At 36.1% G+C, this 27,931-nt stretch overlaps 5 protein-coding genes and 1 long non-coding RNA gene across 8 annotated transcripts; 4 read left to right on the top strand and 2 right to left on the bottom strand.

The window, feature by feature from the left end:
* The first annotated feature begins 1,101 nt into the window (after positions 1-1,101).
* On the top strand, positions 1,102-2,136 carry LOC118433293. 2 transcript variants are annotated; one of them, XR_004833299.1, is made up of 3 exons: positions 1,102-1,731; positions 1,802-1,951; positions 2,024-2,136. XR_004833299.1 is itself a non-coding variant. In XM_035845078.1 (2 exons), exons 1-2 carry the CDS (start codon positions 1,271-1,273, stop codon positions 1,863-1,865), a joined length of 525 nt encoding a protein of 174 aa, XP_035700971.1. In that variant the 5' UTR covers positions 1,102-1,270; the 3' UTR covers positions 1,866-2,113. The 2 variants fall into 2 exon arrangements, 1 of the variants encoding a protein (XP_035700971.1); XM_035845078.1 differs by having other exon boundaries at positions 1,802-2,113.
* A 101-nt stretch (positions 2,137-2,237) lies between these two features.
* Positions 2,238-3,715, bottom strand: LOC110861881. Its single transcript, XR_002549106.2, has 2 exons — positions 3,093-3,715; positions 2,238-3,005 (listed from the first exon to the last, which is right to left on the bottom strand). It is a non-coding gene; the product is annotated as an uncharacterized LOC110861881 (long non-coding RNA).
* A 2,626-nt stretch (positions 3,716-6,341) lies between these two features.
* On the top strand, positions 6,342-7,144 carry LOC118433277. Of its 2 annotated transcripts, none has more exons than XM_035845053.1 (3): positions 6,342-6,697; positions 6,821-6,925; positions 7,004-7,144. In XM_035845053.1, the coding sequence occupies exons 1-3, from the start codon at positions 6,475-6,477 to the stop codon at positions 7,135-7,137; spliced, it is 462 nt and encodes a 153-aa protein (XP_035700946.1). In that variant the 5' UTR covers positions 6,342-6,474; the 3' UTR covers positions 7,138-7,144. The 2 variants fall into 2 exon arrangements, with proteins under 2 accessions (XP_035700946.1, XP_035700947.1); XM_035845054.1 differs by having other exon boundaries at positions 6,821-6,932.
* A 3,517-nt stretch (positions 7,145-10,661) lies between these two features.
* LOC110861858 (trypsin-7) lies at positions 10,662-12,714 on the top strand. Its single transcript, XM_022110992.1, has 5 exons — positions 10,662-10,909; positions 11,965-12,136; positions 12,212-12,308; positions 12,388-12,630; positions 12,698-12,714. The coding sequence occupies exons 1-5, from the start codon at positions 10,662-10,664 to the stop codon at positions 12,712-12,714; spliced, it is 777 nt and encodes a 258-aa protein (XP_021966684.1).
* A 3,475-nt stretch (positions 12,715-16,189) lies between these two features.
* LOC110861856 (ATP-dependent DNA helicase PIF1-like) lies at positions 16,190-18,033 on the bottom strand. The gene is made up of 3 exons (XM_022110991.1): positions 18,014-18,033; positions 17,745-17,934; positions 16,190-16,987 (listed from the first exon to the last, which is right to left on the bottom strand). Exons 1-3 carry the CDS (start codon positions 18,031-18,033, stop codon positions 16,190-16,192), a joined length of 1,008 nt encoding a protein of 335 aa, XP_021966683.1.
* Positions 18,034-22,385: 4,352 nt separating this feature from the next.
* On the top strand, positions 22,386-24,250 carry LOC118433283. Its single transcript, XM_035845066.1, has 5 exons — positions 22,386-23,065; positions 23,140-23,307; positions 23,431-23,556; positions 23,629-23,849; positions 23,934-24,250. Exons 1-5 carry the CDS (start codon positions 22,855-22,857, stop codon positions 23,961-23,963), a joined length of 756 nt encoding a protein of 251 aa, XP_035700959.1. The 5' UTR covers positions 22,386-22,854; the 3' UTR covers positions 23,964-24,250.
* The last annotated feature ends 3,681 nt before the right edge of the window (positions 24,251-27,931 follow it).

The raw sequence follows: 27,931 nt of genomic DNA, 5'->3' as shown, positions 1-27,931 counted from the left end.
TACCTATGTGCCAATTAATTTTTTGGACGTGGTAGATGGAAATAAGCTGTTAGAGCGACTCAAACAGAGGCAAAAACTAACGATCCTACATAAAAAATGTGCATGATATTGATTTTCGCATGCATGATTCACTTTTTTCCATTTATTAACGATTGTGTGAATAAGTACTTGAAAAGTACATTTTTTAAGACTTTGGAACCATCAGAGATGTATCATAAATTCACTTCAATGTTAGTTACGTATGGTTTTGCAGACAAATATCGTCGTTGAAGAGACAAATTGAGACAAATGAGTTTGACTGCATCCAAATATCGAATATTGTTTAAAATTCATTACTAGGTCTAAAAAGCTGTAGACATTTTTTTGCAAAATTTTGGTGACCAAATTTTACCGTCCAGTCCAACTTGCTTGGAGGACGAACCAAGAGGATTAACATGCATTAAGCATGTACTATAAAAAATATATGGAAGCATACATATTGCTTATACATATCTATATACATACATATGTACACCTAAATGTACCAGTTATACATATGTAGATTTGGTATATTTACATATACGTATGCATAAAATAACATCAAGCAAAATTCGGTATGCATTAAGAATTCTGCCCAAATGTATCAGTTATACAGATAGAATTGCATGTATAAAGCACAAGTAGCGTCAAAAAAAAACTCCTCATATCATTAACAATTTGCCCGTCCCCGTATAATTGATGCGTTATTATTACCATACATACATAGGTACAAATAACGTCAAACTTATCCGTAAATACGTAGTACAAACATGTTTCCAACATTAACTACTGTTACGTAAGACTTTAAACGTTTTCAATTCAGATAAATCAATACCACATGGATAAGAGTATATAAAATGTTTATGTATTGAGGCTCTCATTATCAAGTGCATGGTTGCATTACATAATACGTATGCATTCACCTGTTACTCTGGAACAGGTATACATCATTCAGCAGCCGGTGATTTCATATAAAAACAGACACAACTTTACTCATCATTCATTAGAAAAGTGCAACTAACACACTGGCAGCACGCCGGCGCAATAAATTCGTTACAATTCTTTGTAATTGTGTTTATTACTTCCAAAAGGTTAAGGTAGATAATCCTAAAATCTTGCATTCAGGTAAATCAGAAAAGTACATAAAATTTTAAAACCACGAATATAATAATACATAACAGCATTCTCACGATTTTGCGACTAAATAGCTAAGCAATTATATTCTGAAAATTTTCAGTTTCATTTGCCAAAAATGAGCCTAGATGAAGGTCAACCATACGTTGCTAATCTTTCTTCTCCGGAGGAAGTAATAACAACCAACCTTATCAAAAAGATACTCCACGGCCACGATCCAGACGCCAAACTCGTCTCATACTCTGCCAAGTTGGGCAACAAGACGGGTGACAATTTCATGTCGGTTATCTACAGTGCTGACATCCTCTTCACAAATTCTTCCTCATCCGAGGAGAAACTTAAGGTCATGGTTAAAACCATGCCGAGGAATGAGTTCCGAGTCGAAGAGCTCAATAAAGTCGCCGCCTTCGCCAAAGAGGTCAAAATGTACGCCCACGTCCTCCCAGAAATGGTACGGTTCCAGAAGGAGAACAAAATTAAGGATGGCGAAATAATGGCGGATTGGCCGGCATGTTTGGCGTCATTTTCTAACGGAGGAGTCGATGATTTCGTAGCAATGGGAAACTTACGGGGAAAAGGGTAAATATAAATCGGTACAAATTTAGGATGGCTTTTTATGCAAATTTTTATTAATCATTTGCCAATATAGCTACAAAATGGAGGATCGAATCAGAGAATCACCCACATTTCCAAAATTTTATAGAAGAGTATAAAAACTGCAAATTTTACGGAGTCATGCTCGGTTTGCTAACGGCACCGATGATGTGCACGGAAAGTGAAGATCTTGCAGACTTGGAGGGTGAGCAATATATTTAAAATGTGGAAATTCACACACTTTTTTGGGTAAATAAGTTAAAAATGTTGTCCTTAGACATGGAGGGCTTTGGGGAGGATGCCGCAACCAGAATGTTTGAGGCAAGAACCAAATCAAGTAAAGATAGCCAGTTAATATCTACCAACAAAATTTGCAATCTTGCCGTTAATCATTTACCTCATTGCCCACAAGTGATTAGAAAAATGAGTGAAATTAAAAAAGTTTGACGTTTTAAAAAATGGGCAATAAATTAATTTGCGCAAAATTTGTATCCAGTTCTTTAAGGACGTCTGTATTGTCCAAAACCTGATTATTTGCAAAATACATCAACATTTCTTTATCAAGTCATACATATATAAATTGTGTAATTACTAACGATAAGCTCTTAGAAACGTGCAACGTTAAGTAAATATTTATCCCACTTCTCCATAATAAAGTTAGCGTACATTGCATACATACGCATATGTATAACTATGATTGCCAATTACCTAAAATTAAGCACATTTCAACTTTTGAGCAGGTCAATTTTACAACTTTAACAAGTTTTCTAAAATTTACACAAATTTTCTAAACATTAGATTGATGATGGATCCAAAATAAGTGTATGTGGTATGCAATTTCATATAAAATATAAAACTACACATTAAAATGTCATCATCTTTGCGAGTAAAAGTAAACAAGTTTTTGTCAACGCTACCATTTAGCAATAAATTATTAAGGCAGATCCAACGATTTTTCTCTAAAAACTAAACATTTTCAGAAACTCAACTAGTCTTAGCTATCTATTTCTAATAATTCTACTTTTACCATAAAAATATTTTTTGCAACGTTCCCCTAAATCTTTCCCCATAAGCTCAAATAACTGCATAACCAGTCCCATTAATCGAGCACCATTATCTTGTTGCAACTCTTTTCATGCCGCTGACGTGTAAACTTGAGTGCAAATCTTTTTCCACATTTGGCGCAGGGAAATTGTTGATTAGCAAGCGACGACCATCCAATTACCGGGCCCTGTTTCACCTTATGCTTGGCCTCGTGCCTGTCAAAAAACCAGGACAAGTACAATTAAATATGTATTCTTACATTTTCTCCATAATTATGTATAATAAAACAATCATCCTCTTACCTTTCCAACTCTGTCTCGCTGCACTGATAAAACAGCTTTTTGCACCCAGTAAACCCACAAGATTTGAACTTCACTCCAAGTTTTGTTATCTTTTCATTCTCCGGTGACATGTTGCACACCGTGACTTCATGAATCGCACAAATTCTTCGTGTCGAGAACATCTTGCCGCATATCGTGCGGGACGGCGCCATAACTTTAATTGTTAATTGTTAATCACTTAATTCGTGGTCTATTTTCGTATAAAAATTAAGTCTTTTTAAAGCCGCCACTATTCTTCCACTTATGCATGCATTATTTATTTACTAATCTTAAATGCACTTTAGGAACTAATTTGTTCTTGCACACATCCAGTAGGTTTAGTATATTTCAGATAAATGACTATTAATTTGCATCACTTTTTGGTGTCAGATTAATTATTTGTTTTTTAGTTCAAGGGCCAGGAAAGAAAAACGTGCACCTGATTCAAATACCCACGACTAATATAAGAACCCAGTAAAGTCAAACTACAAAAAGCACCTTTCACGTCGCAACTTTATGCATGCGGCATGCACGTTGTGTTTTAGAAAACTTGTAATATTCAATATATTGTAGAGAAAATGTGATATTTCTGTTGGTAAAATTAAGCCGAGTATTAACAACAGATTGGAAAGGGTGGTTAGGTTGCGCAGATGCTCATATGTATGTATGTACATACAATGTATTGATGGTATAGTTGGGCAAAATGTTAACTCCGGAAAAGTGGTTATACAGATATAATAACTATATGTACAATGTATTTACACAACCTTGAATCGAGGGTTAAAACCAGATACATAATATACAAATAAATTCATGCATACATACATTGCTTTCTGAGGAAAAATCTATACATCCATGGAAAAGAATGCATACATTTTTGCACAATTATTTTTGTCTGTCGATTGTATATGCATGCATATTTAGCATGTTCGTACATTATGCGGGTAAGTACATATTTATAATACATTGTACAAATGCAACAATTTTGAAGGGAGGAATTATCTGCAAGTGATACATCTAATCACTTGCATGCATACATACATATTTAAGTATGTAAATACTATTTATAAACGACTACAAGTAAAATACCATGTCAAATTACTTGGAGATCTTTTAACAATTTCGAATTTGCCCTCTTATGTGTAAGATGGTATAAAATAAATGTGTGATATTTAATTAGAACATTATGATCAACAGCATTCACGTGAACTGAGCCATAACTGAACCTAATCGAAATAAATTACCATTTTCTTATGAATCGAATCGAGCTACCAAGTTCACACAGACGGAGAAGAAAGTCAAATAAAAATCATCAGAACAGTAAAATAAAACCAATATGTACAAGAGTCTAACAAAGAAACAGAGTCTCAATATGCCTCATTTTGCCTCCAGTTGGATTGCTGGTCTTCCAGAAAGTGAAGTTACAACCAACTTGGCTCTCTTAAGATAGGGGTAGCTTATCAAAATGGGTCTTATCACAGTCAAACTTCCCAGACATGCACTTCTCATGTGGACGCATACATATCATTGTCGTATAATTTGACGTCATGAAAAAATCACATGTCTTTGTCCACCTCCATAATTATTACTTCGAAGTCAAGTGTTCAAAAACATAATTGATTGTGAATTAGATATTAATTGGTTTCGAGAGGTCAAGTCATCTGCCAGAATAAAATACTATTTTCCTCTGGAATTTCACTACGTATTGATTTTTACGCACCAACATTTTATTCAGCGTACATAATTATATGCAAAAATGAGATATGTACATACATGTGTAAAACAAGTCTCGAGTAAATCACAGATTAAATGATACACATGTACATAAATAAGATGAGGTGTAAATCAGAACCCACTTGAAATGCCGGTGCTCACAAATCTGCCATGGGATAACCTCACTCAAAATTAGCATAGAACATATTGCATAAGGTTATGTCACTTTAAAATCGTTGCACGTCAATGCACTCAAATGACGCAGAAGACCACACAGTTAATTTTACTCGCTGACGCTGAATTCAAGAAAAAACAACAACCTGATTCATCCAGCAATTATTTGCTAATTGAAAATTCGTGTTGCGAATTATGTTCGAGATCACTGAATTAATTTGATCTGTCAAAATTAGGATTAATCCTCAATCACATGTGGTATCGAACGGGTCGCTCTCAACGAAGGTCGCCATTTTGAAAATCACTTTCATATTTTTTGCCAATATGATCATTTTACTAATTTGTAATTTTTCTTACATTAATTTATTAAATGTGATTTTAAACATTTATCAAACAAAGTTGTTAAGTTACGTTTTAACCTCCTAGTTACCAGTTAATTCTCGGGAATATTCAGTTGCGTACCAATTACACACATTTGTGTAACGATTTTTTATCACTTGACTACCAATCCATTTTTCGGAATATTACTTTGCCTACCAATTACACATATTTGTGTAGCAAAATATTTCCATTAGCTACCAATTACACAAGAGATCGTTTTCCATTGCGTACCAGTTACACAAATATGTGTAATTATATCAGGGATTTTAAAAATTCTGGTAGCCCACGGAAATCTATCAAGTTGTAAAATGCGGGACAACGTAAAATTTCCAAAAATACTTTGGTAGCTAAGAGAAATAATTTTGCTACACAAATGTGTGTAATTGGTATACCAATTACACACATTTGTAGGCAAAGTAATATTTCGAAAAATGGATTGGTAGTCAAGTGATAAAAAATCGTTACATAAATGTGTGTAATTGGTAGCCAAGAGGTTAAATTGTAAAGTTATGTACAAACCATCTAGCAAAATCAACAAAGTAGAATCGAGTTGGTTTTTTAATTGTTAGTCTTTTATCTTCATGTTTGCTAATTTCAATGCTGACAGCCGTATGTTTTTTGTAATTTACCACAAAAAATGATTCTTAATCCGAAACTTCCCAGATAACAGGTCGCTATGAATTCGCTTAGAGAATTCGCAGAGAATGTCGCGTTAAAACAGAGAACTCGAATTCTCTCAGATTTTGTTATTATTCTCGTATCGAATTCGCATCGAATTCGGTAATTATTCGTACCTAAATTCGATATTACGCTCATTTCAGAATTCGTAACGAATTAGACTCGAATTCTCAGAGAATTCTTCTATCGAATTCGAAACGACTTCACTATGAATTCTTAAACGAATTCGCTGTTATTGTAGTTAGGAATTCTCCCCGATTTCGATAGGAATTCTTCTTACAGGAATAGGAGACTACATACTGTTCGCCTTAAATCTCGAATTCGTAAATAATCCTTAGAGAATTCACTGTGATTTCTCTCTTTCACGCTGTTATTATATTTTTAAGTAATTTTAGCTGCCACATTCAAATCTTTCCTCATGGGAAGGAGACGACTTTTTCAGTTGAGTGCTCGCCAAAAAAGAAGACTTGTAAAAAGACGAAGTGAAATTTTTGAGGAAAATTTAAATAGTGACCTAGTCCAGGCCGAAGGGGAAAACATTTATTTAGAACAAGTGTTCGAAGAACATCTGGAAGAAATTGAAGTCGGAAGTAACACGAGTGAAGGAAGTTCAACTGAAACAATTAGCTCAGAAAGCGAAGGTGAAATTGATACTTTCGATATTACATATAGTATCCAAAATTGGTCCCTTGAATTTAAAATTCCTCATAATGCAATCTCATTATGCAACACTCTAAAACATTTTAAAAATATGTTAATCTCAGATGCGGTAGCAGCTCACCCTAGGACTCCAAATTTTCCAGACGAGGGCACAGTTGACGAAGAAATACAAAAATCTCTTAAGAACGTCGCAGATAGAGTTGGGAAGCGTATGAGGTACAAATATATACAATCGATAATAACTGTTGGAAAAGATTTTAGAAATAACATTAGTATATTTTCAATAGGAAGTGACTTAACATCGCGGCCAATTTCACTACCAGGGTCATCTGATTATTCAACTTATGTTTATTTTAATGTAAACAGTTATGTATATTACATGATATTTAGAATAAATAAAATAAACTATAAGCTGGATTAACTCGAAATATAGGAGAAATCGTATCGATTTATTACTTAATTCGCAGTGAATTCGTATAGAAGTCGCATTAAATTCGTGGAGAAGTCGCATTGAATTCGTTTAGAAATCGTTATGAACTCCTACATATTCATCGAATTCAAGACGAAATCGCGAAGACTTACCGGCGAAATCGATATACGATTCTCCATCGATTCTCTGTCGAATCGGCGGACATTTCCCTTCGATATCTCCTCGAGTTTATCTCGAAAGTTGGAAATTCGAGGCGAATTCGATATCGATATCAAAGCGAATGTAATATCGAAACATAAGAGAATTCAGAGCGAATTGTTATCTGGGTTGTGATATCAAAATCTAGTCCGTCATCCTTAATTAATTTGTAGCTTAATGTCTGGCTGGATTTTCATTCACCATCAATTAAATTGGCAACTGGTAATTGCTACTTAATTGTTATTTGACTAATGTAAATAAAAATAGGTACTTATGTACATAGGTCCTGCAAATCTAACAAAAAGTAAGTGTTACCTTCAGTTTGAACATATTTAGTATTGAATTCTAATTGTGTTTTTGATTGGTAGCTCAAAAATTATATTTTTTGACTCAACGTGCTTAAGTTACTAAACAGATAAATATATATAGTCGACTATTTATTCACGTAAATTGTAGATTATGAACACATATATTTAAAAATATATACTAGTGTTCATGAACCCATGGTTGAAAGGTAGTAAATGCTGTAAGTATTTATGATCACGTATTTCTACATATTTTCAATTCACTAGCTAGCAAAAATACGAAAGACTCAAAATACGTTCATACAAACGTGCGTACATACTTTTTTAACACTTTAGGTATAATTTGGTGACCTTTTTTGTGCTGACAAAAAAGCTGATCTAGACGAGGTCCCGTGTGAATTATTTTTATGGGAACATTTGCACAACATCTTGTGATAATTTTTACTCAAGGTTTCAAAGAATTAAGGTCTGTATTCGACCATTTCGGCCTTCAGCTCTCAAGAGTAAATATTGTTTTCCAATTTTTTTTCTAAAAAATTCTCATGTTTGAAATTTCTAAATGTGTATTTTTAACTCGACATTTGACATTGAGGGGCGGCATGAGACTTATTTGTAATTCATATAATTGTAATTCTATTTTGATTAATTCGCATAATTATTCGGTTGGACATGTGCAACCCTTCAGCCTTCTGCAGAAAATCTTCTTTGTTTAGATCGAATTCGTAAAACTCATGGAATAGTGATTTTACTACATATAGTTGGTCATGTTCGAAGATGATTTTAAGAAAAAATTATTATATTCAAACTTTCACTCACAAATACGGTTGTATCCCGTAAAAGTGGGTTGATAAATTCCGAAAAAGTACTTTAGCTTATGTTGTAGCTAAAATAAGGCATACTTCTTCATAAGAAATGTTTTCAAAATCGGGTTTTGTTTTAATCTATACATCATTTGTATGTATGAATCTACTTAGCTTTCACCAATAATTACTGAAGCCTGGCAGTGTTGGTCGGCTAGCGATTTGGGCCTGGATTTCTCAGTATCACAAAAATATTCAGGCTACTTCGATCTGATGCATCTAATCGAATGCATGAATATTAAATTTTCTAAATACCACAATGATAAGCCAGATGTTAGGTTCGGGTGAAATTGTGGTGCTGGCAGACTATTATTTGCTTAAAATGGGAGTTAATACTTAGCTCAAGCTGCCATTCAAAAATTAAGAAGAAAATTTATTTACGGGTAAATATATTTACTTGCATTACATATAGTGAATTATGCCCCATTTATATATATTTAAATGTGTATATCTCTGCTAAAATGTCATGGGTAAAACAACTTGGTAATTAAGACTTATTTACTTAAGTACAGAACGGTAGCCATATATCAGCCACAAATTAATCCGTAATCAATAAATGCAAACGCTTAATCAAACTTAATGTAATGGAGGAATAAAAATCTGAAGCCCTCAAATATTCCTCCGTTCGACACTTCACAAGGAGCAGGTTCCTGCACAATGCCAGCATCCGTCACAGTCGTTGTGGGACGAGCATCCGACATACTGCAAGTCCCACATGTTTCCCCGCGTCGTCCAGCACCACTGCTTGTGGTCGTCGGGCCGAATCCCGCACCACGCCCAGCACCGACCCTTGTGACACCCGTAGTCCTGACACCCGTACGCGTACTGCAAATTGTCTATGCTCCCGTAATCCGCTCGGCGTCTCGTCGTCTACAGATTTCCGGGGGCTGCCTCGTCTTCAGGAAAATCTGGACCGTCCTCCGTTGGGAACGAGGTACTGTTTTCGGCAAAAACGCAGAAAATGGCAACCCCCAAAATAAGTTTTGTAGCAGTCAACATCCTGGAAATTTGAAAAGTCAAACTCAATTAAATTTTTATACAGCTTAAAAGACCGAGCAGGAAATATACAAGAACTTACATGTTTCCACTATTTAGTCCCGGTAGTACAAAAAATGTAAAGTTTTAAGGTTGAATTGAGGAAGATTGTTTGAATGATGAAATTTTAGTGTTACAGGAGCGTTTAAATACCTATGAGTGGACACCCAGTTTTCGTAAGTAATTTCTTGGTAGAGGTTTGCTAAAAATAAAATGTGTGACGTGCTACAAGTTTATTTTCATCTACTTTCATCCATTTTTCTTCGTTACTTGTTGTTCCTATTCATTCCCATGTGTAAACATTTTGACATGCTCGTATTCATTACCAATCGTGCTATGCATTTCGTAAATATGAGCAGAGGAGAGTAAACAGTCCAAAGCATTCACATATGTAAATGATGTTTTTTTATAACTGGAGACTAATTCACTTTAATTGAGACCAAGTAAAAGTTGTACGGATTCACATTAACGCGTCCAATGATAAAGTGTCCACAGTGTCACTCTTTCGCTGGACAAGAAGAAGAAATTGCACTGATGAATCATCAGTGATGATGTTTGTTTTTCAGCAATACGCAATGATGGCAAACTTATGCATGCTGTATGGATATGTTACATTAAAATATGTACATATGTAAAATGTAACAAACTAATAACACTTCTATTCACATTTATTACCCATGTTTTTTTCCGTACTAAATTTGGCCCGATACTCCATTTACACAGCATATTTAGTCGCAATGTTGCTCGCTTTGCTCAAGTTCATTCATGCAGATTGTGTGACACGTTTTTATCTCAACACTTAAATAAAACGCACATTCCTGGCAAAACAGCGAATCTACTTGGAATTTATGAATCATATTTTGATCCTCAAATTTCGGACTAGACTCTTAATTAAATGACGTCGGACGATGCGGGTATTTATTGCCATAAGCAGCCGCAAATGGTCATCAGATTATTTCTACATACATCTCCTAAAAATTACTTCAACTACAAACCCAATTTTGAATATATAAATCTACATATAAATACATTTTTAAAAAATTCAGGTTTGCGCTTTGTCCAGTAATTGGTATATTTTATAGAATTTCTCCCAAATTCAAGTTTACTTTTTTTCAGGATGCTGAAAACTACCATTGTCGTTGTTGGGGTGGCGGTGCTTTTGTGCATAGTTCGAGACATCAATTCCCACCCATCGTTGAGTGTTCTTGACGCCGAGGGGGTCTTAGGAGAGGAGGAGCATGGAAACAGAACCAAGCGATCTATGAGCTGCACGAATTACGGGTGTCACAAGAACTCCTGCGGGACGAAACCGGAAGCTCATCGGGAATGGTGTTGGACGACGAGGGGAAGCACGTGGGATTTGCAGTACGTCAGATGCACTTCCGACGCCCAATGTGACGGGTGCTGGAGTTGTGCAGGACGTGTTCGTTGTAAGAATAGGAGCAATAACTTTTGTATCTTTTAGTCATTTAAATAAGCAAATATGCATGCATAGAAATAAATTCAAAGAATAAATATGTAGTACTTTAATTTGTTTACTTCTCTATCCTAAAAATGTGTTATCAATTTCCTCCAAAGACATACATTCCGGTATCGTGTTAGTGCCTCGTGCACTCTAAAAACATGCATAACTTCACGAGCAATATTTCCTGTCCATTCGTACCTGAGAATTACAAAGGGTAGTTACTTAATTAGAATATCAAATATGTAGTTCAAACCTTAAGAAACTTCGCTCAGGTTTTAAGTCCAGTCTAAATAATTTCAACGAGGAATAATGGAGGCACAATTTCCCAACCTTTTCCAGCCAGTGTTATATTCGTATGTACATACTTGATGCATAAATACGTCTTAATAAAGGTATGCTACACACATCCTCTTGTTATTACCTTGACCTGGAAGCATTTCCCAGAATTAATTCGACTACCTGCTCCATGAAGGACGTGTTTTTTGTCCAGTGTTAAAGGTATGTAAGTTGTGATGAATAATATGTGAATATGTAGTGAATACTACGCCTATGTAATGAATTACGAGGTCACGTACTGGATTAATGCATACTTATACATCGTGATATGCACCTACATGAATTATATGCATTACCCCGGAACCACCGTCGTTCCTTACTAGCTGTTATTGGTTCTCGGTTCGTGATCCTAAGTTGGAGCTCCGTGTGAGATGAAATAGGAAAGAGATATTCAAATAAATGCCAATGATACAAACGAAACGATTTTATGGTTTAAAGCTAACAGGAGAGATTCCGTAGAGCTCAGCACAATAATCTGTTTCAGGTATAAGCTACTCGGAAACTTGCATTTTGACGGCGGCGTGAGTTGTTTTAGCGTTTTTTCTGAAAATAATTACATGCGTGCATAAATTTGAAATTTGTAAAATTTGTATATAATCGTAATTTTACTTAATTGCAGTCACTGCACCGAGTACGATGATGGTAGTTTAATTCCTGCCGGTGCAATGTCCGTGCGGGCAGGGTCATTAAAGCACAGCTCAGGCGGACAAGTGTACAAAGTTGGGAAAGTAATTCGAAATCCGGGCTACAACAGGGAGGCGTCTTTTGACGGGGATATTGCCATACTGCAAGTAAGATTAGGCATAAAACACATAAAATAATTATTAAATAATAATTAGCTAACGAGTATTATCTTTGTCATTAAGCTCACTTCCACAATTTGGTTCGGGTTCGGTAAAACTTGGGCCAGTCTGAGTTACAAGGAGCCGGAAGCCGGGACCACCCACGTAGTCACCGGGTGGGGTAATACTTGCAGATTTTATGACACGGTTTAAGTATTATAGACTAAAATTGCTGAATGATTTCCTCATTACTTTTATAGGACGAACTTCTGAAAGTGGGAAGGATTCGGACGTTCTGCAATATGCCAATATTCCAATCGTTTCAAGGTCCGAGTGTCAAAAGGCGTACCCTGACGAGAAGATTACGGACAACATGATCTGCGGGGGTTATCCGGAGGGAGGCAAGGATTCATGCAAAGGTGACTCCGGGGGACCATTGACCCGACAGTGGAGTAATATACAGGCTGGAATTACTAGTTGGGGATATGGGTGTGCTAGGCCAGGTAAATAATTTTTAACTTTGCAGTCAATTTTCTAGGGTAATTAATTAAATTCAATTTACTACTTCAGGTCAACCTGGTGTGTAGGTACACCAACACGGCGAAATATGTCGACTGGGTGAAGAGTTACTGCTCAAAGTAAATTCCTGGTAAATACATAGCCAATTGAAATGTATGTAAATATGTAGGTATTGGCTAATTTTTTTCGTTCGTTGTATACGCATTAGGAAAATGGACGAATTTTAGACTAAAGTTTAGTCACTAAACTTGTGATTTTGTAAGCTTATATATTTCATAAGCCTAAAGTTATCTACGATGATCCAAATTTATGTGTTTCACATGATCAAGTGCATACATCACATGTGTACTGATTTTGGTAACAGAAATTTAATTTATGCAAGTGTTTTTACCAGTCTGGCAAAATCTTCCGGAATTTCCGAACCGGGTTCGGGGGAAGCTAGTTGAAAATAGTATCTTTCGGGGGAAGGCTGAGTCGCCGAAGGCGACGAAGCTTTCTGACATTTATTAGTTTAAAACTAAAAAAACATTCTAAAAAAAGTTAGTAAATTTATAGACTTATTTTTTTTAATTGACATAATTTCAAAACAAATATAATTTTCTTCCTGGAAAGATTAATTTTAATTTTTATACAGATTATCTTCCCCCAGAATATTTTGATTTCCTCCATCCAAGAAATTTTTTAATTTGATTGAAACATCTTCCCCAAACCATTTTTTATAGCATCATTCTCCCCAAACCAATTTTCTCGTTTTTTATAGCACTATCTTCCCCCAAGGAATTTTCTGATGTTTATAGCACTATCTTCCCCCAAGGAATTTTCTGATGTTTATAACATTATCTTCCCCCAAACAATTTTCTCGCTTTTTATAGCACTATCTTCCCCCAAGGAATTTTCTGATGTTTATAACATTATCTTCCCCTAAACAATTTTCTCGCTTTTTATAGCACTATCTTCCCCCAAGGAATTTTCTGATGTTTATAACATTATCTTCCCCCAAACAATTTTCTCGCTTTTTATAGCACTATCTTCCCCCAAGGAATTTTCTGATGTTTGTAACATTATCTTCCCCCAAACAATTTTCTCTCTTTTTATAGCACTATCTTCCCCCAAGAACTTTTTCAAATTAGATTTGAAGAGTGGGCATTGCCCATTTAAATTACCCACTGGGCAGCTTAAACGTGGTACAGTACCTAGTCGGAAACTGTTGGATTGAGATTGTTATTAAAACGGCTTAACGAATTTGAATGAAATTTTCCACACTAATTAACAACTACATACCTAGTAAATCTTGTGAAAGCACCAACTAATCTATTTCATTTGATTTGATAATAGTTATTCATGTATGGATTTGTAGTATATATTGAATTCTTCACAATACAAATTTTCACATACTAAAATTGAGTACATAGTTTGCAACCGTTCTCCGAGAGTTTCGCCTCTTTTGTTTCACGCAGTACCTCCACACATACGTTGGCGTTAGTCAAGAAAAATATTGACCTTGTGCGAATTCCTGTACAGGGCGGAAGACATGTTTTGTTTAAATATTCCAAATTTTACCTTTATCAAAGCTTAAGCTACCTAGGGAGGACTTTTGTTTTGTTTTTGATTCCAAGCTCTCCTGCGGGATGCTTTATACGTAATTAATGCCAAATTAGCTAAATACCAATTCATTTGGCATTCCCAGGGCTAAAACATGTCAATTTCTTGTGTCACGCAATCACGGGTTTTAATTTGGCGTCAATTTTCTGGAGAAAATGCATATATTTTCAGATTTGTTCTTCCGCAGTTTATAGCTCAAATTATCAGAAAAAATAAAATAAATAAGAAATAAGGTAGAGGACAAATCTCTATGCATGCGGAAGAAATCCACCGTGATTAAGCCAGCTAAGATTTCCTATAAGAAGATTTTTGGGGCGTGGTGGGCCACAGGACTTGAATTTATAATATCATTTAAATTTAAATATTAGTTTCCTAGGTGGCTTACTTACCTACATAGTAGTGCCATATGTTATGTACAATGCAAGATAAAATTGGTTGGAATAACTTTAGAGAGTTGTACTATTTTTATTGAAATCCCCATGCAATTGTTCATCAGAAAACATGTTTCGAAGTTTTATGCAACCCAATGCGGCAAAATGATAGCTCGGCAAAAACAACATTTTTAAAATTTTCAAAATTATACAAACCGTCGAAATCGGGGCGTCAAGCCAAACTCGTTTCTAGGGGAAGTTCTTATTCTGGTACCTCAAGATGTGGGGAGAAACACTTGTTAAATGCACGCCAAGTAAAACTAGACTCAAATGGAGCAGGACGCTTATCATGCGGCACGCACTTAGAAAATGGACACTGTTACTTTGAACAGCTGAGCAAACTTTTGTGATTGAGGTCAAATAAAATATCAAAACGACCGTATTCACACCTATGTAGTCCAGACTATTCATAAAATTGCAAAAACGTTAATTGGACCCACCTATTTCTTCTTTGCTTCGTTACTTCTGTGATTCTTTTATTGGACAAAAGTTGGATTTGGTCGAAAATGTGATTTATCTTACTGTGGGGGTCCAATCCCTTGCCGAAACTTATTTTTTAAATTTCTCGAGCGAATTGTGGAACCCCTAAACCTGTCCCGATTCAAAAACACCCACCAGACTTTCTAGGAGGGTTCAGGTCCTCCTGGTTCATGAGGCCAAAATAGTAAAGAGGTCGTTGAAATCCAAAATTCTTGACTCAATTTTATATAAAGAAAAAAATCACTGTCACTGAACCTCGACCTTTTGGACTATGTCGCATTTTCCAACCTGGAGCCAGATGCATCTCAGCATCTGCTAAACCTTGAAAATTTAGAGATTCGGAAAAAAAATTGTCGTCTAGAAATAGGACCAATATCTCCAGGATCGCGTGCGTACCGCGAATCAGGCGCGGATGCCAAGACTTCGGGCTATTATAGCTTCGAAAGGAGGAAATTTTAAAAACTAGTTAGTCTATTTTGAAGAGCATTTAATGGGCTTTCTCGTGATACCGTTATTTTTCAAAATTCAGAAAACTTAGCCGGGTATATTAATTTAAGTGGTCTACAAAACACATGGCACCACCAGGTATTAAAAATTAATCAAAGTCATTGAAATGTTATATTTTTAAGCGTAAAAAATCATGATTTGAATCACTATGAGGGAGCACGTACGCCGAGGGCCTTAGGCCCTCGGTAGCATCGGGGGGAAGCTTAATTTTGGTTCGGGGGAAGCTTGGAAGATTTTGCCACACTGGACTTTTTACAACGTGACGTGGACATTATTAAATGAACTAGAGTATAAGCCCGTCCAAGGACGGGTCCTAGAACGTATCTACATATATAAAACGCCTTTGTTGTCGGCCAATTTGTTATAAGTAATATTTGCAGAAGCGTTCGCAGGATATCATATCCTCCCAGGGCAGGGGACGTGGACCCCCTTCTGCATGCTGCCCCACTGGCTTCCTAAATTTTATTAAGAAAGCACGGACGGTACATTTGTCTGAGCCACCGCTAGCTCAAATTAACTCCAATTAAGGACTATCCGGTTCTAATTGGTTAGAAAATATTTCTTTGTAAACCACATTTTTGGTAAACATTCTGTCCGAGCCCTCAATTAATTTACCTTGTTCTGGGCCGTCTATTATCTTAATTTTTGCATCTGCAAAGCGTCTCACTCTGGATAAGGCAACATATAATTGGCCATGGCTAAAAACTGGTTCAGGGAGATATACTCCAACTTTGTCTAACGTTTGCCCTTGAGACTTATTAATTGTCATTGCAAATGCTAATTTAATTGGGAACTGTCGTCTTCGTAAGACAAATGGATAATCTTGATTTGTAGTTGCCAAATCAATTCTTGGAATGAATACAATTTGTTGCTGTGCAGACCCTGTAAGCACTTTTGCAATTATTAAATTTGGCTTCAAGTCTTCAACGATTAGACGGGTGCCATTACATAGTCCTCGTTTCGTATTTAAGTTTCTAAGGAGCATAACATTGCTACCTTTTTTAAGATTTAACTTATGCACTGGCATTCCAGATGGCGTTAAACCATTTAGGAATTCAACTGGATAAAATTCTCTATCCTGTGGATTTTCATCATCAACTGAATCAGTGCTTAAATAAGTTACTGAATTTCCTTGAAGAATGTTTAAAATTTCTTCATTTATTTTGTCAACGTCCGTGTTTTTTGGACACAAAATTGCCATTTTTGAAAAATTGGCAATGTTGTCAACGGTAAGGCTATCTCCGTATATTTCAGAGATTATTGAATCTCGACAAATTAGTTGTTCTGGGATTTCGATTGAGTTGGAAGTGGTGGTGGGGTCCTGAATGAGGAAATTGTGGTGGTTGGAGTTTGTCGTAAATTGTAAGTAGTTTTCAAAAATTGAAATTGAGGAGGAAATAAAGTCGCGTGTAGTCGGTCTGCTTGTCAGATCCGACAAATGAGCAATGTTTTGAAAGTTTCGCGAATAAACTCAGGTAATTGTATTTTGTCCTGGGAGAGGGAGCTGAAGAGCCCATTTCCCCATTTCGGGCCCGTTTCACCCGTCCGAGCAAAGGAGGAAGGCAGTTTGAATGATTCGTGCACGTGGCTCAACCAGCTCATGAATTTCGTCAATCAATTACTAAATTCTACAATGTATTCGTTCGGAGGAAGCAGAGGCTGGCGGGGTGGTGGAAGAGGCAGGGGAACCGGTGGTGGGGGCCAATATGATGGAAGGGTGATGGTCATCAATCACAAATCAGGGCCCAAGGGGAATGATGAGGTCGAAGGCGAATCCGAACGAACTACTGCGGGTGGGAATTGATGATCGGACCAACTCGTGAATATTTATGAAGATGACTTTGTTATTATTTACTGAGAATAATAAATATCCGAGTTACAAAACTATTTGGCTCCAGTGGGAAATATTTTACATGTTTCAAAACTTTTATTGATATTTTATTTATTTTATTATTCATACCATTACAAACAGCTTCAAAAGATTTCTTTAAGTAAACAAATATGTAGAACAGAAATTATAATATGGCCCAAAGGGGGAACTAAACCAATTTCAGTTGGTCTGTTAGACATTTGGTTACCTCTTCGGCCAAAACTTTCCATTCTTCAAATCCTCGTCCAGTTTGTTTATCTGGATGGAAGATGATGAGTGCCTTCCGAACAAAGCCTTTGACGTTCCGGTAGTTGACACCAACAATTTCCAGGTTCCATTGGGCCCGTTTGTGAAAATTAGGGGATCCAAGAAACCGAATGAAAGCGACCGGATCTCCTCTGAAACGAATAACATAAGAGTAAATTTACTGTTGAATATAGAATTGTCAATTGTACTCGGGCAAACTGAAATACATACTTTTTGTGGACTCCACGCATTTCTTGAACTATACTTCTTGAACAATTTCAATCAAAGCAGGCACCCTTGGTGGTGAGGTTTCTGGGCGAGGTGGGGGTGGAGGTGGCAGACGCTGCGGCAACAGTCTCATTCCCTGTCGGGCCCGTTCAAGGGAGATTAAGGTTCCGTCGTCTGGAACATTCTGGCGGCGCAACTCATCAACCTGCGGAATAAAATTATTACGATCAGATTTATTTCACATGAGTATTTCTCACTTAGCAATCATGATACACTCACGATAAATATGAGATCATGGACCACCTCTCCCAGTTGTTCTCCCCGACGGGCCCATCGATAGAGCAGATTGGCGGGAAGTTTCTCGGTCCTAGGATGATTGAGCTGCCGAATTGCTTCCCTAAATCGGAAGTTGGGAAATTTCCGTCGGCGAGCATTCTGCACCCTGTGGAATAGGTCTGCTTTTTCCTTAACGGTTAACTCCAAATCCCGAATTAACCGAAGGAAGAAATCCACAATACCGTTGCGAATCCCATTGTTGTGGGCCACCAAACCACCTAGCCATGCCACGATAGCTGGTTGAAAACAATATTCAATTGAAACAACTGCATGGAAAGACAAAAATGATACATTTGTTCGTACCATGATTTGGGGAGAAAGGTTCCGAATTTGGGGTAGAGGGCCCATCAGGGAACGCGGTCCATTTTCGGATTGAGCAATGTTGGCGATGACACCATATTCTCCTTCCGTCCCATTCGCTTGTTCCAACAATCGAGTTATCCACGATTGGATCCTTTGGGATTTACTTCCAGTGAGCCCAAAATGCATGAATCCCATTAGTTCGGTCTGCAATATGAAGTCAGTAAGTAAAGTGAGAAACCTATCCAAAATTTTTTTAAAAAAAAGCAAATAAAAAAGAGCAAGAACACAAAATTACAAAAACACAAACAATTTGATTACAAACTTACATAGTGGGATTTATTTATTCCGTAACGTGACATGTTCACCGGCTTCAAAAACAGAAGGGCCCTGAAGGGATATATTTAATTGTTTTCTAACTTGGGTCAACTATTGTTGTTGGTGAGTGAGTTGTTGGTGGCAGTCAGAATCAGGTGGAAGTGGAGTAGTGGTGGTGGTGGTGGTGGAAATGGAGCAGTGGTGGTGCGTTGTGGATGGTTTTGACGGAGTAGTTAGGTATGGCTGTGAGGAGAGGGCATGCTGGGTGTTAAAAATCTATAGGGCTTCATCACCCAGCCAGCTAGGCACGAAGGCAGGCGGGCAGCCAGCCAGTGACGCTGACGCTTTATATAAGAGATGTGTAATTTATATTGAGTACAACATCAAATGCAATATGCATAATTAAATATTTTAGTACTTTTCTCATACATATGTACATGTAAACCTAACAACTAACAGTACTCAATTTAAGCGTTTAAAACATCAATTTATACTGTACTCATTGTACAGTATAAATTGTACAGTACCAAGTTGTAACTTGGTACTCATGCATATTTATAATTGATGTGAATTTGTACTGAAGGAATTTTGATGCATATTTATTTTAAAATAGATAATTCTTCAATGTGGCAGAATAGAAATATGTCAGTCTGAAATTAGTTGGTAAATTGGAGAAATGAAACTTGGGACAAATCAGATAATATTTTGGGCAGATAAGCCATCTTTCATGACAAGAGATCCATTCAATTCATGCCTTGTTACATATGCAGCGTCTTATCTAATATATTCCATTCATTGCGTATGTTTTTGTTCACATTTCCTGTCTTTGTCTGAATAAAAATACCATTTATGCATTTACGTTTCATCTAATTAAATATGAAAATGAGCCATTTCCTGTGTAAAACACAGTATTTTGAGCTCCCTTCTTCCTAAGGGTTAGATTTCCAAGGGTGTTACGCCCACAAAAAGACGAAAATCTGCATGCAGAAGGCAGAAGTCACACAAAAATAAAAGTCTTCTTCTTTTCTTCACAAAAGTTTTGTGAAGAAACTAATATTTTATCTTTGTCAAGATACATTGTTCGCACGATTTTTATAAATAAAGTATTTTGACCGAGATAAGTAGTTAATTTCTCCAGAAAACATGTATCTTCGTGTGACTGTTGTCTTCGGCATGCAAATTCTAGTCTCTCAGCCCTGGAAATTCAAACCCTGGGAAGAACATTATGTATTTTACCCACGTCCGCATTTCTGATCGTGAATTTACTCCGAAAAACTAACTGACGACGATGTTGATAAGCACACAATATTATAAAAACATGACGCTTATGTACATAACATATTTATCGTGCAAATATTCATAGAATAAGCCGTAAATTGGAGAGATGAAAGGACAGACGAAGCATGTGATAACGAATTCTTAGCCAGTATTAGAGACAAGAAATGCGGATGCCCAATTCAAGCGATGAATACGACTTATCAGTCTTATTATTATCTGATAAATTCGAGTCATTGGTTTAGGCTCACATTTCCATGTTCTGCGTCTCAAACCAATGGTAAGATTGTCATCTCTGTTGTATGTGCATAAGCAGAAGGCAGAAGTTACACGAAAATACAGTTTTTTTTAGAAATGAACTTTTTATCGCGGTCAAAATACATTGTTCTCACGATTTTTAAATAAAGTATTTGACATAGATAAAAAAAAGTGAATTTCTTCAAAACACGTGTATTTTCGTGTGACTATTTCTGCTTTCTTCATGAAAATGCTCATCTTTTTGTGGGTGTAATAATCCTGGAAATCCAAACCTTGGGAAAACTAAACTCAAAATACTGCATCTTGACCATGTCGGCAGTTCTAATGGTACATTTAGGATTAGTCCGAAAAACTAAAACTGACGACGGAGTTGACAAGCACACAAAGTTATAAAAACATGACTCTGATGCATTTATTATGTAAATATTTCTAGCATGGGGAGTAAATTGGAGAGATGAAAGGACAGACGAATCATGCGATAACAAATTCTTAGCCAGCATTTCAGACGAGAAATGCGGATGCACGATTTAAGTGATGAATACAACTTATCAGTATTGTTGTTACCTGATAAATTCAATTCATTGCATTGGTTTATGCCACATTTCCATGTTCTGCGTCTCAACTTCATGATAAGATTGTCATCTCTAATGTTCACATGCTTGCTTACACACATATTTAGGGTAGCATTTTGTATCATGGTCATTTATTCTTCTTGTTCGGGAATCCAATCCAACTTCCCGTCAACATTGTTCCTCCGAATGGATGAAAATTGTCTCCATAATAAAAGGACGCTAAAGGATGAAACGACGTCTCAACTTTTTCAGCGAGTCAGTCTAATTCTGGACGCGATTGGACACTTGTCAGAAAAACGGTTTAGAAAAATTGGTAGAAAACTATTTCCTCAAATTGTTAAAAGTTTGTGAAATTACGTCTCCCTCATAAAAACGGTAGGTAAAAAATTGTTTTTTAAAAATAAATAGTCATGTAAATACGTCCCATAATCTCGTCTTGAACAAGATTACGTAAATACACATAGGACGCCTAAATCATCAACATCAATACATTTTTAATCATTTCTTCCCTCTAGAAGTTTATTTTAAAATTCCGAGCGACAAATTTATACTCTGTGAGTTGATTGATAGAATGGTGGATAGGTTTTGAGCCAGTTTCGACGATTTATTTTTTTGAAGGAAGCTTGACATCTCCTCCGCCAAAAAGTGTCAAAATCTGGCGTGTATATTTCTCCTATTTGACAACGACCTGCTCTACAAATTTGTCCAAAATTATAAAAGAAATTCTCAGAGAGTAGAAATAATTAAAAATAGGGTGATTTTGTCAATGAGTTATCGAGCCTTACGTTAGACAAAAAAAATTGTTTTTTTTCTCCAGATCGAAAAGACTCTATCGAGTGAGGTCAACGTTCTCAATCTGGAGCTGGATTTGTACAGACAAACCTTGATCCAATTAAGGGTCACCAATCCCAAGTTTTTCGACGAGATGAATCGGCTGGCCTACGCCCTTCATTGCCTGCAATGGGAGGTGAAGAATTTGGACGCGGCGATTAGCCAGGCAGGGTCGCGGCGCGTCCTCTATGACCAAGCTGCCTGGAGCATCAGCCATCGGGCGTACCTGCTCCGCCACGACATCCGCTTCGTCAAGGCGCAGTTGGGCATTTGGGTGAATCGTAAGTCACCAAACTACTAATTTCAAAATATTTCCACATTTCTGGGTTTTCAGACATAATCATAAAAATTTTTGATATTGCTTGAAAAATGGGTAAATATTTTAGTATTCTTTTCAAAAATAATTGTATCTTGTAAATACTTCTACGATACGACCCAACGAACCTCAATGCGTATTTACTGCAAATCTCAATGCAAGTTAATGCAATTTGGGTGCATAAAAAGATGTAATTATTATTTTGTACGAGACTCGCATAAAATTAGTATCAAAATGTATTCTGTTGACAAACTTGTACTCGAAATGCACTAAATTATTACAAAGTATTTAGTACGAAATGATTACAAAGAAATTAGTGAAGATTCATTGCGTATTTGTGGGCATAACATTCTCATGAGATTTCTGGCATTAAATTCTTACACAATTCGTACCCGGGAAATTGTACAAATAAAAATGCAGTAAACAGGTGCTAGTATTTCCACACAGAATTTGTGCCAATAATTTGGCGATGCTTTATTACAAAATTAGTATTATTTATCTATTCTCGATCAATGCTCTCTAGCAGTCAGTAGTGGTACCAAAGTTTTCTAGCATTCAGTTGTTCAGTTAACCACGCCGTTACTTCCTCCTCATTTAATTTTATTTCTAACCAAACTTAGTGAAACAATTAAAATCATATGTCGGACAATTTGAAAGAGTTTGTGTTGTTCGAGTTCGAACTTGACAAAGGGGTGGAGGTCGTGCCATCCACATGGATTTCCACGGATCGAACTAAGTGCAAATTTCTAAATCCAATTCCGAAGGGATTTTCCAGTGTTCAAAGTGACCAGTGTGCGCTCCCAGATAATGGATGGACTAGTTATGACATATTATATGTTGGGACTTACCGTGAGTATTTGCTATTACTTTTTTTGACGGTCATGATCACCTAGTTATGTGCAAATGTGTTGTTTAAATTGTAGATACGTACGAGAAAGCGATAAGGAAGTTGAAAAAGTATATCACAAATAAACCAATCGACTCAAGTGAGAATGACCAACCACGGCGGCGGCAGCGCAAGGTACCCGAGGAAGGCACGTTTTCAGAGCCTAATAATCCTGAGGCACATATTACTTCCTTGGATTGTGAAAGTAAGTAGAACAATAATAAGTACGACATTAATTCCCCCAGTGAAGATAGAAAATAATAACCAGCTGCGAAATTATAAAGTATAGCTAAGAATCATAATTTAATGTTTAAAACTTTTATAAAAGCAGGGAACGAGGTCATCCTTGGAGCCTCCGCATCAACGGAAGAAGAAATTACCGGGTCTCCACAAGTTCAAGTCTTTCAGTCAGAACCGGACCCGAAAGTTGAATGTCTATTGACAGAATTCAGAAGTAAGGGAAAATTTAATATTCTATTTTTATATGAAAACTTAAACTTATATACAAACTATCTTGTTTTTTTAGAATTTCGGGAGGAATTTTTAAGGTTTCAGGAAGAATCTTTACGTAATCAGCATGTCTTGCTGGAGAGGGTGGCAGGTCTAGAAAAGCTTTGTATAAAATGCACAAGGCTAGCTGGGGAAAATTTGGCAAATATAGGGAAAATCAATTGGCCAGCTAAAACATTGGAAGAACTGGAATCTGTCGAGGCGTTGTTGGAGAATCAGACTTACTATAAACAAGAAGTGAGTACTATGTACATATGTACATACATATACATATATGTATATCAAATATTTTATTACAATAATGCAATGCAATTTTCGCAGTTTCAGGTTGCTCTGTTTGCGAGAAAATGAGGATCGACGCTGTCAAAGGATGTATACGACATTCTTCATTCTATGATTAGCAATGACCTGCGAAGTAGAATTCGATACACTGCAAAAAGTAATAAGATTCCTTTTGCAAATCGACTAGCAGCAAATCTGGTTCGAGGTTCATCATTTTTATTAATTGTGATTAATGAATGAGGGATGTCATTATTATATTTTGTATAACTACAACACTAAAATAATGGATAAATTTTTATATCAATTTGCCCATTGTATGTATATGTCTTTGTATAAGAATGTATATGCACAACATGTATGAATTTGGTGTGTGTGATTTGTACTATGTATGTATGTAGTTGTAATTGTTTATGTACTGTAATATGTAGTAGTAATTGTTTATGTACTGAAATATGTAGTAATTATGTATAAATAAATTGGCATTAATTGGCATCAATCTCATGCGTGTCATTAGCATAAAATCAGCATTCAATTCGCACAAAATTCGCAATATATTAATGCATATTAATTTTCACCAAATTTCTAGAAAATCTCTACAAACCTGTTTGTGTTAATTTTGTACTTAGTTTGTACAAGTAAACTTGCATTGACAATTTTTTGGTATTAATTTTGCACATGAGACTTGTACAAAATAATTACGAATCACCTTGCCATTTTATCGGAAAATATGCATTAATCTAGAAGTACAAATTTACTACATTACTTGCAGACTTTGGTTCGTCTCGAAACGAATTTTTTTTCCTTAATTAAAGAAATTCGATCACACAAAAAAATCCAAATTAAGTAATAAAATTTTGCGCAAATAGTTATTTTTATGATTATTTCCGCAGGTATTTCATAAATATTTTAGTGTTTTTTTTTCTCGCAAGTACTAAATCTATATTTCAGCGTAAATACATATCCGCCCTGTGATGATAAGTTAGCATCACAGTTATCTTTGATAACTGTGTCCCTAAATTTCATGCCTTTAACTAATTGCATCTTAATTTTTAATTGTTGCAGTGGAGAAAAATCCCCCCCCCCCCCGAAGTCGACGATTTTATCGTCTCCGTCGCACAGCGAGTCCTCTGAAGGTCATGGTCCGAATCGCTCCGTGTACTGATGGAGCCCGCAACGGAAGCAGGCCTCCCAGGAGAAGGTGTCTTACAAGTAGTTACTTATTTACCTTTGTACTTGTTAAAGAGAGCAAATTTTCGAATAATTGTTGATAAAATGTATCAAATTAGGATTTCCAGTTTCATACATACATATGAATTTCATATCTCAAACTTCTTATTTGGATATTTTTGAAAAAGTTTTCAATTCAATAAATAAATTTCAAAGAAATGAATTCGACGCTCACTCCACCTTTTTTGCATAATTTTACATACTATCGAGTTATTTTAAGCATTAGTTTCATCATCATGATTACGCATTATTAATTATTATGGCAATTGAGTACTAGAATTCATCATCACACACTAATCAATAACAATAATAAGATAACCGTCTATAAATATGTATGGCTAAGTTAAGTTAGTTCGTTTTTTAAGTGATCACCAAATGATAAGAACACAATAAGATCTAAATTCTATTTGAGCATGAATTCCATACTAAACTTGACCCTGTAAAGCCATGCAGGTAAGCGAATGCGATAAGGCTGCGCTTGTCCCCTTTCACTCGATTGCTCTCTTCCTGTGCGTGTCTTGCCTTGTTTGCTGCTCGGTCACGACGTCGTCAGGTCTTCTTAAAACTGTCCCTTAAAAGTTAATAAGTAAGTTTCCAGGCTGAGATTTCTAAAAGTTATTAATTGTTCCGTAATAACTATAATTTTAAAACTTGCAATAATGGAATCATCAAACGAAGTCATTGAGAATTGTGCCTCCGATTAGGTTCCGAGTTGAAGGTGCACCAGCAGACTTGCGGTTATCGATAAGTTTTCAAATTGGAGTCATTAATTAGATAATGTTAGTTAGGGTTGCAAGTAGAAATTGTATCATTCCTTGTGGAGGATCAGACTCGACTGTCATGTCGAATGTGGAGTGGATGATGTTCCGATGTGCGAATATCTTCAGCACTTGACGACGGTTCACAAAAAGTCAGGGTGTTTGAGGAACGAATTACAGCCACAGCTTTTATGCAAAAGACGGGCCAGAAATATTTCAAGGATGAAAATACTCGTGAGTTTGGCATACATTTTTTTGCGGTGTTTATTTCCAAATTAATACTGTATTAATAATACAGTCCTGTTCTTATCACATATAACGAGTTTTATATACATATTTTGTCCGCGCAGTGAAATACCAACCGCTTGGAATTTTCAAATTGGACTCGACCCAATTCCTGGTCATGGCCGCCGAGGCTAATTCGTAATCCAAACAAGAAGTCAAGACTACATATTTCCCAGTATTATGCGACGACGTGAACGAGCAAAGTCGTAAGGTAACCAATGCTTATCATTATTTTTCATGCAAATAATTAATTCCTGAAATTTAGTGGGTAACCTACCCACGTAATTTTAATAATTAGCTAATTGAAGCGAGGGACGAGATCAAACAGCACCAAGTTGACGTTCGGGCCATTTTGAGTGCGAGCAGCCCAGCCCCCTCGATCTGAAGCGGCAATGAATGATATGAATAAACTCGGGCAAATCCTCGGGGGCAAAGAGAAAAGGGAAAAGCATTTGCCGGCGGGAAAGGTAATCGGGAAAGGCAAAAGCCCAAATATGTATGAATAAACTTTTGCCTTTCTCTTGAGCTTTTCTCTTGAGGGAAAAGAGGATTTCCTCTGTTTTGGGTCATTTGCCGCTTAGATTTTCTCTGAAGCAGTAATAAATTTGGAAAAATAATTACAAATTTTAAAATTAAGTTTTATTAAACCGTCAATCAAAATTAAATTTAAACAGATAAAATTAATTACAAACTAATTCGGATCAAGTTTATCTGCTAAAAGGATCGGATCGGTAAGATTTTACAAAGTAATAGACTCGGAATAACTATTAATAAATCTGATAATTGTTATTTTATTTTCAGATCGTACCATGTCACCGTTATCAGAGGAGGAGGATATTGAGGAAATGGAAAATGCTGAGGCAGACGATAAACAGTTGGTGTTTGCAACAATGCTAAAAGATTATCAAATACTTTTAAGCAAGTCTCAAGTCCCTAGCGTGAAAGAAAAAAAGGATAAGGCAACAAAAGAATTTCTGGCCGCTCTTCAAGAAAAATTGACGCTGGCCCTTATGAAAGGAACTCTTTCCAAGAAAATTTCTCGTATGAAGTCTGAGGTGAAGAAGAAGTGTGACCTAAATCGGACTGGAAACAAAAAATTATTGTTAAAATCTTGGGAAAAGGTAATGGCAGAGTTGATTGGCGCAAAGACAAATCCATCCATTGCCCAAGTTCAGGTTCGATTAGTGAACAAAAAAATATAGTTTAAAACTTACAATAATATAATTATATCAATAAATATATGCATGTATGTAGGGTGCTGTCTCAGTTGGAGTGTCCAGCGGCGTTGCTCGAGCTAAGATTCCAATGCCAAATTTTCTGACCAAGTCGGAAACCACCGTCGAATTAATTGAACCACCACCGAAGAAGCTCCAATCAATTAATGGTTGCATGAAACGGAAGACCGGTGATGACGTATTAAAACTTTTGGAAACTGATGATACCAAAATCTTGTCACTTGCTCAATTGCAACGACTAGTTCTATTGGAACAATTGAAAGTCCTTACTTTGAAACGACAACGATTGGAAAAAGAAACCCCTGCAATCACATATGTTGATGTTAATGTTAATGATGGACCAGATTACGAACTCGCTGATATTTAGATTTTTGTGTTCAATAGAAATGTGTCAAACAAAGTCAGTGGTATTTAAAATTAATTGTTTTATAATTAAAATCCGAGAATAATTCCGTTAAATAATTCAACCAGTAACACGTTAATAATTTACAATCATTAATTGAATATAATTTGTAGTTTAATTGAAAAATAA

Source organism: Folsomia candida, unplaced genomic scaffold, assembly GCF_002217175.1.
Source record: "Folsomia candida strain VU population unplaced genomic scaffold, ASM221717v1 Fcan01_Sc046, whole genome shotgun sequence".
Classification (NCBI taxonomy): domain Eukaryota; kingdom Metazoa; phylum Arthropoda; class Collembola; order Entomobryomorpha; family Isotomidae; genus Folsomia; species Folsomia candida.
The sequence above is the reverse complement of the archived record's forward strand: the minus strand, read 5'-3'. Positions and strand labels throughout refer to the sequence as shown.